The 12,366-nt window shown below is 40.4% G+C and overlaps 1 protein-coding gene across 5 annotated transcripts in view; it reads left to right on the forward strand.

The window, feature by feature from the left end:
- LOC128695942 (zinc finger MYND domain-containing protein 11) overlaps positions 1-12,366 on the forward strand; it is a 208,081-nt gene that overhangs the window by 155,944 nt on the left and 39,771 nt on the right. For all 5 annotated transcript variants that reach the window (XM_070093069.1, XM_070093070.1, XM_070093068.1 and 2 more), the window contains one exon: positions 12,168-12,263. In XM_070093069.1, the coding sequence (XP_069949170.1) occupies positions 12,168-12,263 (96 nt within the window). The remainder of the gene's footprint in view (positions 1-12,167; positions 12,264-12,366) is intronic.

Consider the following 12,366-nt stretch of genomic DNA (forward strand, 5'->3'; position numbering starts at 1 on the left):
AAATGACGTCACCATATTGAAGGGTGGGCGCCCAGCATCCACCCTTCAATGAACCTTTCTACATAATGTCAGTTTTAAGTAATTTGAGCATTTTTATCATACTTCTACATTATTTATGTTATACCTAATATTATTCTGGAATATATATGATATTTAGATGACCTTTATTGATAGTAATAGTATAATTATACAATATTTTATAGTGTCATGAGCTCATAGCCACACGTCATGGTGAACTATGAGTTACTGAGACTGCTTGCTCCTTCTCCCTATTTTCGTAAAGCTCCGCCCAGTGGAGGTGGTTGCTGGTGGTAATAGTGGAGGTGGTTCCTGATGGTTGTAGTGGAGGTGGTTGCTGGTGGTGGTAGTGGTGGTGGTTGCTGGTGGCAGTAGTGGGGGTGGTTGCTGGTGGTAGTGGAGAAGGTGGTTGTTGGTGTTAGTGGAGGAGGTGGTTGCTAGTGGTAGTGGAGGAGGTGTTTGCTGGTGGTAGTGGCAGCAGTGGTTGCTGGTGGTAGTGGAGGAGGTGGTTGCTAGTGGTAGAGGTGGAGGGGGTTGCTAGTTGTAGAGATGGAGGTGGTTGCTAGTGGTAATGGAGGAAGTGGTTGTTGGTGTTAGTGGAGGAGGTGGTTGCTAGTGGTAGTGGAGGAGGTGTTTGCTGGTGGTAGTGGAGGCAGTGGTTGCTGGTGGTAGTGGAGGAGGTGGTTGCTAGTGGTAGAGGTGGAGGTGGTTGCTAGTTGTAGAGATGGAGGTGGTTGCTAGTGGTAATGGAGGAGGTGGTTGCTGGTGGTAGTGGAGGAGGGGGTTGCTGGTGGTAGTGGAGGAGGTTGTTGCTAGTGGTAGCTCCGCTCAGTGGGCAGAGCTTTACGAAAATAGGGAGAAGGCACGCGCAGTCTCAGTAACTCATAGTGGAGCAGAATTCTTCCTCCGTAAGCCATGCGTGTCATAAGAGGCGACTAAAATGCCGGAAGCAAGGGGCTAGTAACCCCTTCTCCTGTATATATTACTAAATTTAAAAGGCGAAACTTTCGTTTTTTCCTTTTGGACCACCCCATCTCAGTGGGATATGGCTGGTACATTGAAAGAAGAATTATACTATTACTATCAATAAAGGTTATCTAACTATCATATTTATTTCAGAATAATATTAGGTATAACATAAATGACATAGAAGTATGATAAAGATGCTCAAATTAATGAAAACTAACATTACAGTGGACCCCCGGTATTCGATATTAATCTGTTCCTGAGAGCTCATCGAATACCGAAAATATCGAAAAGCAAATCAATTTTCCCCATAAGAAATAATGGAAATCAAATTAATCCATGCAAGACACCCAAAAGTATGAAAAAAAAAATTTACCACATGAAATATTAATTTTAATACACAAACTGAAGAAGACATGCACAGTTACATGACACTTACCTTTATTGAAGATCTGGTGATGATTGATGGGATGGGAGGAGGGGAGAGTGTGGATGGTGTTAGTGTTTAGAAGGGGAATCCCCTTCCATTAGGACTTGAGGTAGCAAGTCCTTTTCTGGGGTTACTTCCCTTCTTCTTTTAATGTCACTAGGACCAGCTTGAGAGTCACTGGACCTCTGTCGCACAGCAAATCTGTCCATAGAGCTCTGTACCTCCCGTTCCTTTACGATTTGTCTAAAATGGGCCACCAGCACGGCTTGCAATAGCTGTGTTAGGGTGATTTTCATCCATAAAGGTTTGCAGTTCAACCCACTTTGCACACATTTCCTTAATTTTTGAAGTAGGCACAATGGATTCCACAACTAGCATAGGCTTCTCAGGGTTAGCCCCAAACCCTTCAAAATCTTTCTTAATTTCCATACTAATTCTCACCCTTTTTACCACAGGGTTGGCACTAGAAGCTTTCTTGGGGCCCATGGTGACTTATTTTGCAGAAACAAGCACCAAAAACAGTTATAATATGGAATGTACCGAATGTATCCTTAGATGCTCACACACTGGCTGGCTTGTAAACACTGGCACACACAGGGCAGTTCAGGCCACACAGGGACACGTCTCCTATGAATCGTATCGAATACTGGGTTTTCAATCGGATACCGAGGCAAAATTTTTGCGTTAAAATGCATCGAATACCGGATTTATCGAATACCGATGCCATCGAATACCTGGGGTCCGCTGTATATAGAGAGGTATTGAAGGGTGGGTGCCGGGCACCCACCCTTCAATACCCTTCTTCGCCAAAGAATCGAACATTTCCGCTACTTTGAGCTCAGTTTCAAGGTATTTTTTGTTGTGAAAGCAATCAAAATCGTATCTATTTCTGTAATATATCTTTCATTCTATCAATTTATACCAAGAAAACGAGAACACAACCATAAAAACCACACGAAAATATGCCACTAAGGGTGGCTAATGGCTGAGAAGTGAACTCCGTTATTTATGGTCCGATTTCTTTCAATTTTGGTGTACGTTAAGAAGCATCTTTCCATCATACATTGCCCAAGTTTCAATAAGATAATCCAACAAGCAACCAAGATCCAATTTCCTAGATCAAGAGCTCCGCTCACACCTGGAAATTTCGCTTGCGTCTGGAAGCAAAAAATCGACTGAATGCCTGCTCGTACCTTGAAAAAGTCGCATATAGATGCACTCATAAGTAGAGGTTCCACTGTATTTGAGTCCAGCATCAGCATTATAGTGTAATGTTTAGAAGAGGTAGATCGAACAGTTGTATGAATTGCATTTATATTTAATAGGTTTAGGGATATGACTAAGGGCATTGAGTTCCCTATTGGTAGAGTTTGTGATAGTTCTGAGAGCTTCCTTTTCTTGGGTTGTAATTGATTTGAGGTGTGTAGCTGAAGTGGATCCCCAGACACAGATTCCGTAAGTAAGATATGGGTAGTTGAGGGAAAAGTAGCATTAGGAGTGCAGGTTGTGGAACATAATAGCAAATTTTGAGGAGTATTCCTACCATCTTTGAGACTTTTGTTGATATGTGTTGGGAAGTACAGTGCCTTCACCCTGAAGGAGGGGTAGGGGATATTTGCAGTTTTGAACTGTAGTATCGGTACCCCTTTAGCAAGTGATAGAGTGAGCGATGACGAAAGTGTTTCTTCTTTATGGGGCCACTTTCCTCAACAGGAAATGGCCAGTTTGTTAAAAAAAGAAATTGTATTAAATTTCAGTTTGTTGTCTACTGTTAGACCTAGGAATTTTCCCTCTTTTTGTGTGATTTGAGTATCTTTGATTCTTTTATCTAAATATGGGTGTGGTTTATTTCAGAAAGATGTATAGAATGTACGTACTGTACTCAGAATACCAGAAGCTCTCAGAAACTAATAAGATACAGTATTATATTAAGTCAAAGATGGCTTAAGGTTCCAAGAAGCTTAAAGCTTATCCAGTACAAGGAAAGGACAAAAAAGTATTCTATAAAACACATTAATAAATATTTATATATGTGTGTGTGCTTACTTGTTTATACTTGTACGTGTACAGTGTATATATTTTAGAAAAGTCTGAAAAATTAATACATTCATTGACTTCTTTTAAGAAACTAATTTTTTCTGGCTTTGGCTATGGAAGCCATGAATGATGTCATCTAAATTCACCAAGATGACAACTTCATCCTCAGTGCTTGAAAGACTTGAGTAATGGGAGATCTCAGGACATATTTTTGTCACTTGCTAGAAGAGAAGAAATGTTCTCGGTTACGATTATCCATCATTAAACCTTTCAGGGTCAGAACTCCTGATCTGAAACCTGCTCTCGGGGTCGGAGAATTTAAAAAAAAAATTTCTTATGAAATAATCTTTTTCCAAAGGCAGTGAAACCAAAAGTATAAAATTTGATGGAAAACTAGCAGAATTATGCTCTCACAAAGTTAGCAGTCTTGGTAATATTTACTCATTAGCTATTTTACCCACTTTGAGCCCTATTTTCCATTGTTCCAGTTGACAAAACTCATAGCTATTTTGCTAGTATCTCTTCTATCAACTGAGTACAAGAAACTGCCCATTACCTATTTCAACTACCCAATAAAGTGATCAGAAATTGATAATTTGGCCAAAATTTAAAAATTGCCAGTTTCAGAATAGGGTAGATGTTCCTGGCACTAAAACAACGTTTCTTCTGTTCATTAGCCATGCCCTCAGGCCTCTCCTATATTACACTTGCTTTCCATTTTGAATTTTTATTCACACAAAAAATAGAAGATTTACGGTTATGCAGAATACTACATTATTATAACTGTATAAATAATGTCAGCACATTTGTGAACATGTATTAGACCAACCAGTTGAACATGTATTGGACAAGTGATGTAATTTGTGTCCTCTGGAATATTGGCAAAATATAAAAAATTTCCTCTACAGTGGACCCCCGCATAGCGAACGCCTTGCATAGCGAACAATCCGCATAGCGAACGCTTTGTTCGCTAAAATTTTGCCCCGCATAGTGGACAAAAACCCGCTCAGTGAACTTCGTCCGAGACGCGTCCAATCTGCGCCCTCAGCCAGCCTCACATGTGCCGCCCGTCCCATTGTTTACCAGCCAGCCTCCGCGGTAACATTCAAGCATACACTCGGAATATTTCGTATTATTACAGTGTTTTCGGTGCTGTTTGTGGAAAATAAGTGACCATGGGCCCCAAGAAAGCTTCTAGTGCCAACCCTACACCTCAAAGGGTAAGAATACCCATAGAAATGAAGAAAGAGATCATTGATAAGTATGAAAGTGGAGTACGTATCACCGACCTGGTCAGGTTGTACAAGAAACCAAAATCAACCATCGCTTCTATTGTGGGCAAGAAAACGGCAATCAAGGAAGCTGTTGTTGCCAAAGGTTTAACTGTGTTTTCGAAACAAAGATCGCAAGTGATGGAAGATGTTGAGAGACTCTTATTGGTGTGGATAAATGAAAAACAGCTAGCAGGAGATAGCGTCTCTCAAGCGATCATATGTGAAAAGGCTAGGAAGTTGCATGACGATTTAATTAAAAAAATGCCTGCAACTAGTGATGATGTGAGTGAATTTAAGGCCAGCAAAGGTTGGTTTGAGAGATTTAAGAAGCGTAGTGGCATCCATAGTGTGATACGGCATGGTGAGGCTGCCAGTTCGGACCACAAAGCGGCTGAAAAATATGTGCAGGAATTCAAGGAGTACATAGAAACTGAAGGACTGGAACCTGAACAAGTGTTTAATTGTGATGAAACAGGCCTGTTCTGGAAGAAAATGCCAAGCAGGACCTACATTACTGAGGAGGAAAAGGCACTCCCAGGACATAAGCCTATGAAAGACAGGCTTACTTTGTTGATGTGTGCCAATGCTAGTGGTGATTGCAAAGTTAAGCCTTTATTAGTGTATCACTCTGAAACTCCCAGAGCGTTCAGGCAAAAGAATGTCCTCAAGGATAATTTGTGTGTGCTGTGGAGGGCAAACAGTAAGGCATGGGTCACTAGGGAATTTTTCTATAACTGGTTACACCATGCATTTGCCCCCAATGTGAAAGATTACCTAACTGAAAAGAAATTAGACCTTAAGTGCCTCCTGGTGTTAGACAATGCCCCTGGTCATCCTACAGACGTGGCAGAGCGACTTTATGGGGACATGAGCTTCATTAAGGTGAAGTTTTTGCCTCCTAATACCACTCCTCTCCTGCAGCCCATGGACCAGCAGGTCATTTCCAACTTCAAGAAACTGTACACAAAAGCTCTGTTTCAAAAGTGCTTTGAAGTGACCACAGACACTCGATTGACTCTAAAAGAGTTTTGGAAGGATCACTTTAATATCCTCAATTGTGTAAACCTTATAGGTAAGGCTTGGGAGGGAGTGACTAAGAGAACCTTGAACTCTGCTTGGAAGAAACTGTGGCCAGAATGTGTAGACAAAAGGGATTTTGAAGGGTTTGAGGCTAACCCTGAGAGGAGTAGTATACCAGTTGAGGAATCAATTGTGGAATTGGGGAAGTCCTTGGGGTTGGAGGTTAGTGGGGAGGATGTGGAAGAGTTGGTGGAGGAGGACAATGAAGAACTAACCACTGATGAGCTGATAGATCAACTTCAAGAGCAAGAGGCCAGACCTGGGGAAACTGGTTCAAAGGAGGGGAGAGAGAAATTGAAGGAATTGCCTACTTCAAAGATTAAGGAAATGTGTACAAAATGGCTTGAAGTGCAAACCTTTTTTGATGAAAATCACCCTCACACAGCTATTGCAAGCCGTGCTGGTGACTGTTACAATGACACTGTTGTGAACCACTTTAGACAAATCATAAAGGAACGAGAGGTACAGGCCACTATGGACAGATATGTTGTGCGAAAGAAGTCCAGTGACTCTGAAGCTGGTCCTAGTGGCATTAAAAGAAGAAGGGAAGTAACCCCAGAAAAGGACTTGCTACCTCAAGTCCTAATGGAAGGGGATTCCCCTTCTAAACACTAACACTCTCTCTCCCCTCCTCCCATCCCATCAATCATCACCAGATCTTCAATAAAAGTAAGTGTCATGTAATTGTGCATGCCTTTTTCAGTTTGTGTGTACTAAAATTAACATTTTTTTGTGGTAAAAAAATTTTTTTTTCATACTTTTGGGTGTCTTGCACGGATTAATTTTATTTCCATTATTTCTTATGGGGAAAATTAATTCGCATAGCGAACATTTCGCATAACGACCAGCCCTCTTGCACGGATTAAGTTCGCTATGCGGGGGTCCACTGTACTTCAAGCTCAATTTCAAGCTACTTTTATTCCTGAAACCAATCAAAATCATCTGTGTTTCTGTAATATATCTTCCATTTTATCAAATGATACCAAGAAACTGAGAGTACAACCATAAAAACCATATGAAAATACACCACAAAGTCGCTGCTTTAACCCTTTGAGGGTCGAGACCCCCGATCCTTAACTCACTCTCAGGGTCGAAAAGCTTTCAAAAAAAAAAAAAAATCTTATGACATGACAGAGAATCTTTTCCCAATGGTAATGACACCAAAAGTACGAAATTTATTGGAAAACTTATGAAATTATGCTCTCGCGAAGTTAGCGATATTGGCAGTATTTATGCATCGGCGATTTCGCCCACTTTGAGCTCTATTTTCATCCAATTCCATTGTTCCAGTCGACTAAAATCATAGCTATTTTGCTAGAACTCCATTTGTTCTATCAGCTGAGTACAAGAAACTGCTCATTTACTGATTTCAACTACCCAATAAAGTGGTCAGAAATTGGCAATTTGGCCAATTTCAAGCAAATTTCAAAAGCTGCCAGTTTCAAAATAGGATCCAGAATAAACAAGACAGACATTCCTGGCACTAAAATAACATTTTCTCTGTTCTTTAGTCACATCTCCAGGCCCCTCTTATATTACTCTTTTTTTTCCATTTTGAATTTTTATTCTCACAAAAAATAAAAGATTTACAGTGGACCCCCGGTATTCGATATTAATCCGTTCCTGAGAGCTCATCGAATACCGATAATATCGAAAACCGAATCAATTTTCCTCATAAGAAATAATGGAAATCAAATTAATCCGTGCAAGACACCCAAAAGTATGAAAAAAAAAATTTACTACATGAAATATTAAGTTTAATGCAATAGAATAATTACAATAACAATAAAATAATTGACACTTACCTTTAATGAAGATCTGGTGATGATTTCTTAATTTCCATACTAATTCTCACCCTTTTTACCACAGGGTTGGCACTAGAAGCTTTCTTGGGGCCCATGGTGACTTATTTTGCAGAAACAAGCACCAAACACAGTGATAATATGGATAATATGGAATGTACTGAATGTATCCTTAGATGCGCGCACACTGGCTGGCTTGTAAACACTGGCACACACGGGGCAGTTCAGGCCACACGTGGACAGGTCTCGTACGAATCGTATCGAATACCGGGTTTTCAATCGAATACCGAGGAAATTTTTTTGCGATATAATGCATCGAATACCGGATTTATCGAATACCGATGCCATCGAATACCGGGGGTCCACTGTACTGTTATGCAGATTACTGCATTATTGTAAAAATGGTATAAATAATATCAGCACACTTGTGAAAGAATATTATACTCACCAGTTGACATGTATTGGATGTGTGGTATGATTTGTTTGCTCTTGAACATCGGCAAAAATCGAACATTTCTGCTACTTTGAGCTCAATTTCAAGGTACTTTACTTCGTGAAACCAATCAAAATCATCTCTATTTCTGAAATGTATCTTCCATTCTATCAAATGAGACCAAGAAAACGAGAATGCAACCATAAATTCCCTACGAAAATACACTGCAAAGTTGCTGTTTTAAACCAAAACACGGTGGAGTTTTTTTTTTTTCTCATTATGCACTGCATGCTGCAGGATTTTTTTTATATTGCACACACTGACCATGCAGACCCATTCTTTCATATGTAGGCCTACCAACTTTCTTTCACCAGATTTGAAGGCTCTAGAATTTTGGCGTATAAATATGGGACCGACACTGGCTATCAAGTAAAATCTTGCAGCACGTAGTGCTGCAAGATTTTTTTATTTAGTGCACACTTACTGCATAGACCCATTGTCTCATATCTAGGCCCACATATACCATTCACAGCTAATCTGAGAGAGCTGAGCTCACCACTTAGAACAATGGGACCAATTGGCACTTCAAAGCCTTAGCACAATGGGACCCACCTCAAAAGGGTTAACTACTAATACATTGCACTTTCCATATTTGTGAACATTTCTATCATACAGGAAGGTCCTACTTATACAGCAGGTTAGGTACCAAGCTACTGCTGTAAAGTGAATATTGCTGTAAAGTAAACCATAGCCTTTTTTCACTTTCAAATGCATATAAAAGCCTGATAACATGTTTACACTATCACATTAAGTGAGTAATAGAGCTACACCTATAAAATGCAAATATGGTAAATATATTTATTATTCTTCTTCTTTTCTTTCAACAAATTGGCTATATCCCACTGAAACAGGGTGGCTCAAAAAGAAAAACAAATGTTTCTCTTTTTAACTATAGTAATGTATACAGGAGAAGGGGATACTAACCCACTTGTTCCCGGCATTTTAGTCGCCTCTTACGATACGTATGGCTTACAGAGGAAGAATTCTGTTCCACTTCCCCATGGAGATAAGAGGAAATAAACAAGAACAAAAACTAGTATGAAAATAGAAGAAAACCCAGAGGGGTGTATATATACATGTTTGTACATGCATGTGTAGTGTGACCTAAGTGTAAGTAGAAGTAGCAAGATATACCTGAAACCTTGCATATATTTTTTTTTAACAAATCGGCTGTCTCCCACCAAGGCAGGGTGACCCAAAAGAAAGAAACCCTCCCCCTCCCCAAAAACAATGTATGGCCCTTGCCAAGGTATGGCTGCATCATCTTGCGAACAACATTACCAAAAATGCCCAACATGCACCAGTATCGTCGAGTGTGTTTTTCCCTGTGTAGATAATGACATCCAACACAAGACCAGTCTCACAGTCACACATTACGAAGAGTTTTATTCCAAAGCGATTACGTTTGCTTGGTATATATTGTTTGAATGACAGTCGTCCCTTGAACAGAATCAAGGACTCATCAACAACAATATTCTTGAATGGATAAAAGTAGGCACTGAATTTTTGCTTGAGATGCATAAACAATTCCCTGATTTTGTATAGGTCATTTCAGTTTGGAGTATTCCTGTCTGAGAAGTGCAACATTCGTAGCAACAGAGTGAATCTGTTGCAGGGGAGGTGGTCACAGAAGACTGGAGTACTGATGAAGTGGTCTGTGGACTAGTAGTGTGCTATATTGTTCTTATAGGTGTGTGGCATAAGCATGATTGTGCCAAGGAATAAATACATTTCAGCCACAGTTGTATCTTTTCACCTGCGCAGCTGTGATGATTCTGAAAACATCTATGTGGTCCATTTTATACCTGTAGTACATGTTGGTCTGGGTAACAATCAGGTTCATTATCGGTTCATCAAAGTATAGTTGAAAATAGTCTAACTCTGTAGCCTCATTTGTGATGGGACAGTGTGGCAAGATACCACTTCCAATGGCATCAAAACTGAAAGGATGTGGCATGAATGGTGTACTTTCTGTCCATTTCCATTCGCGATCAGATGGTGCAGGGTGGACCTGTGGCATGGGGCGTGGGGGAGCACAAGGGGGGATGGGAGTGGAGGCAGCACATGGTTGAAAGGGTGCTGGGCAGTCCTTTGTCTGCCCACCCACTGTGCCATGAGGTCCAGGCACCATGCCACCAACCTCATCTTCCATCCCAGCATACTCACCTTCATGATCACTATCACTCTCACTAGCTGGGGTTTTGGATCGTGACCTGCCATGACCCTTGTCACTGACTACATATGGCACACTGCCTGAACGTAGGTTATGATGCCTAAAAGTACGTTTCACTGGGGAATAATAATAATCACTGTCAGTTGACGAATCCTCTATGGGCATAAAATCGATTTCATCATCGTCACTCATATCACTTTCACTATTGTCATCACCATAATGCTTGGAAAATGATAATTTCCTCTTGCAGAGTTGCCTTTGGGTAGTAACACTAGCAACCTCAGAGGTACTTGGCTGAGGGTCTGGTATGGCCACACTGTCCACACTGGCCACCCCAGAGGTGATGGACTGAGGGTCATCTGGGTTATCATCAACAGTTTCACTAATTCCTTGAACATTAGTGGCTATATCGGTGTTAAATTCACTAACCTCACATTCTGTTACACTTTCCGAGAATAGCAGTGTTAATATTCCGAGGCGTGAGTGAATCACGGGGATTTGTCATGATGTTAACCCAAGATGGAGCTGATCTACATTCGGAGTGCTATGCATGCAAACATAGATCAACGTTTGGACAGTTTAAGGGTTAAATGAGTGTGTAGGTGCATTGTCTCTTTGCTTCTGTCTTTTGCACTAGTTGGTTGACTTATTTTTGTAGCTAGCTATCCTTGTAGTGGCTGACTGTCTTATACTTGTGGTCAGCCATCTTTGGAGTGGTGACTGGGTTAGCTGTTGCAGCAGCTGTCTGGCTTATTTTTGTGGTTAGTCATTTATACAGTGATTGATTGACTTATTCTTGTGGGTAGCCATCCTTGCAGAGATTGGTTGGCTTAAATCCTGTGGGTAGCTGTTTTTGCAGCAGTTGACTGGCTTATATTTGTGGTTAGCCATCCTTACAGTGGCAAGTGGCTTATACTCATGGGTAGCCATCTTTGCAATGATTGGCTGGCTTATACTTGTAGGTAGCCATCTTTGCAATGATTGGCTGGCTTATACAGTGGACCCCCGCATAACGATCAGCTCCCAACTCGACCAATTATGTAAGTGTATTTTTGTAAGTGCTTTTGTAGGTGTATTTTTAGGGATCTGAAACGGACTAATCTAATTCACAATATTTCTTATGGGAACAAATTCGGTCTATAACGGCACCCAAACAGACTTCTGGATTGAAATAATATTGTTATGTGGGGGTCCACTGTACTTGTGGGTAGCCATCTTTGCAATGATTGGCTAGCTTATACTTGTGGGTAGTCATCTTTGCTATGATTGGTTGGCTTATGCTTGTGCGTGGCCATCCATGCAACCCTCCTGAATTTCATAATTATCAAAAGTATTGTGTACATGTAGAATAGTTTTAAGACTCTTTATTAAAGCCACATCAGCGGGAAGGTCAGGTTTTGCATATTTGGATTATTCCTATTGAATGACTGAATGAGATTTTTCCTGATCTCACACAAAATACTGGTTTCTAAAGCACACATTGTGTTTGTCTGGCATTTTCAAAATTTTCTTGCTGCTTTCTGAAATTCCTCATTCAGTCCAACACTACAGGAATGTTGGATTATCCCACCCACCTTACAAGGAGAGTTCCTTGATGCTGAAGGGCTCTGGATCAAAGGAATTTATCCTACTCTTAGATCAAACTGTCCTACTCTTAGATCAGACCTGATCACACCCATTTTCAGCACATTGTATGATATTTAGGTACAGCATATCTTCATGATGATTATAATGGAGTATCCCTAAATAACAGCAATTACAGCTTCAGCATTGGCACACCTGTGAGATGCTAAGAAAGTAAGGAGATCCTCTGAAATGAGCTGTGGCAGGATAATAGATCTTAGCTTGTAAATGTAATTATGTAAAATTAATTAATTTTTCTTTAATTTGGCAGAAAGAACCTCCAGCTCCAGAGGATGTAGTTTCTTCCTCAAGTCAAGAACTACCAACACATTCTGTGGGTGTACAGACCTCTACCAGATTGTTAAAGGTTGGTGCTTATGTAGCATTTGTATTTTCCTAATAAGGGTAAGGTGAAGCAAGCTTTTATAACACCTTACAAAAGAATATATAGCACATTTTTAGTTTTATTT

This window comes from Cherax quadricarinatus, chromosome 41 (assembly GCF_038502225.1).
Source record: "Cherax quadricarinatus isolate ZL_2023a chromosome 41, ASM3850222v1, whole genome shotgun sequence".
NCBI lineage: Eukaryota > Metazoa > Arthropoda > Malacostraca > Decapoda > Parastacidae > Cherax > Cherax quadricarinatus.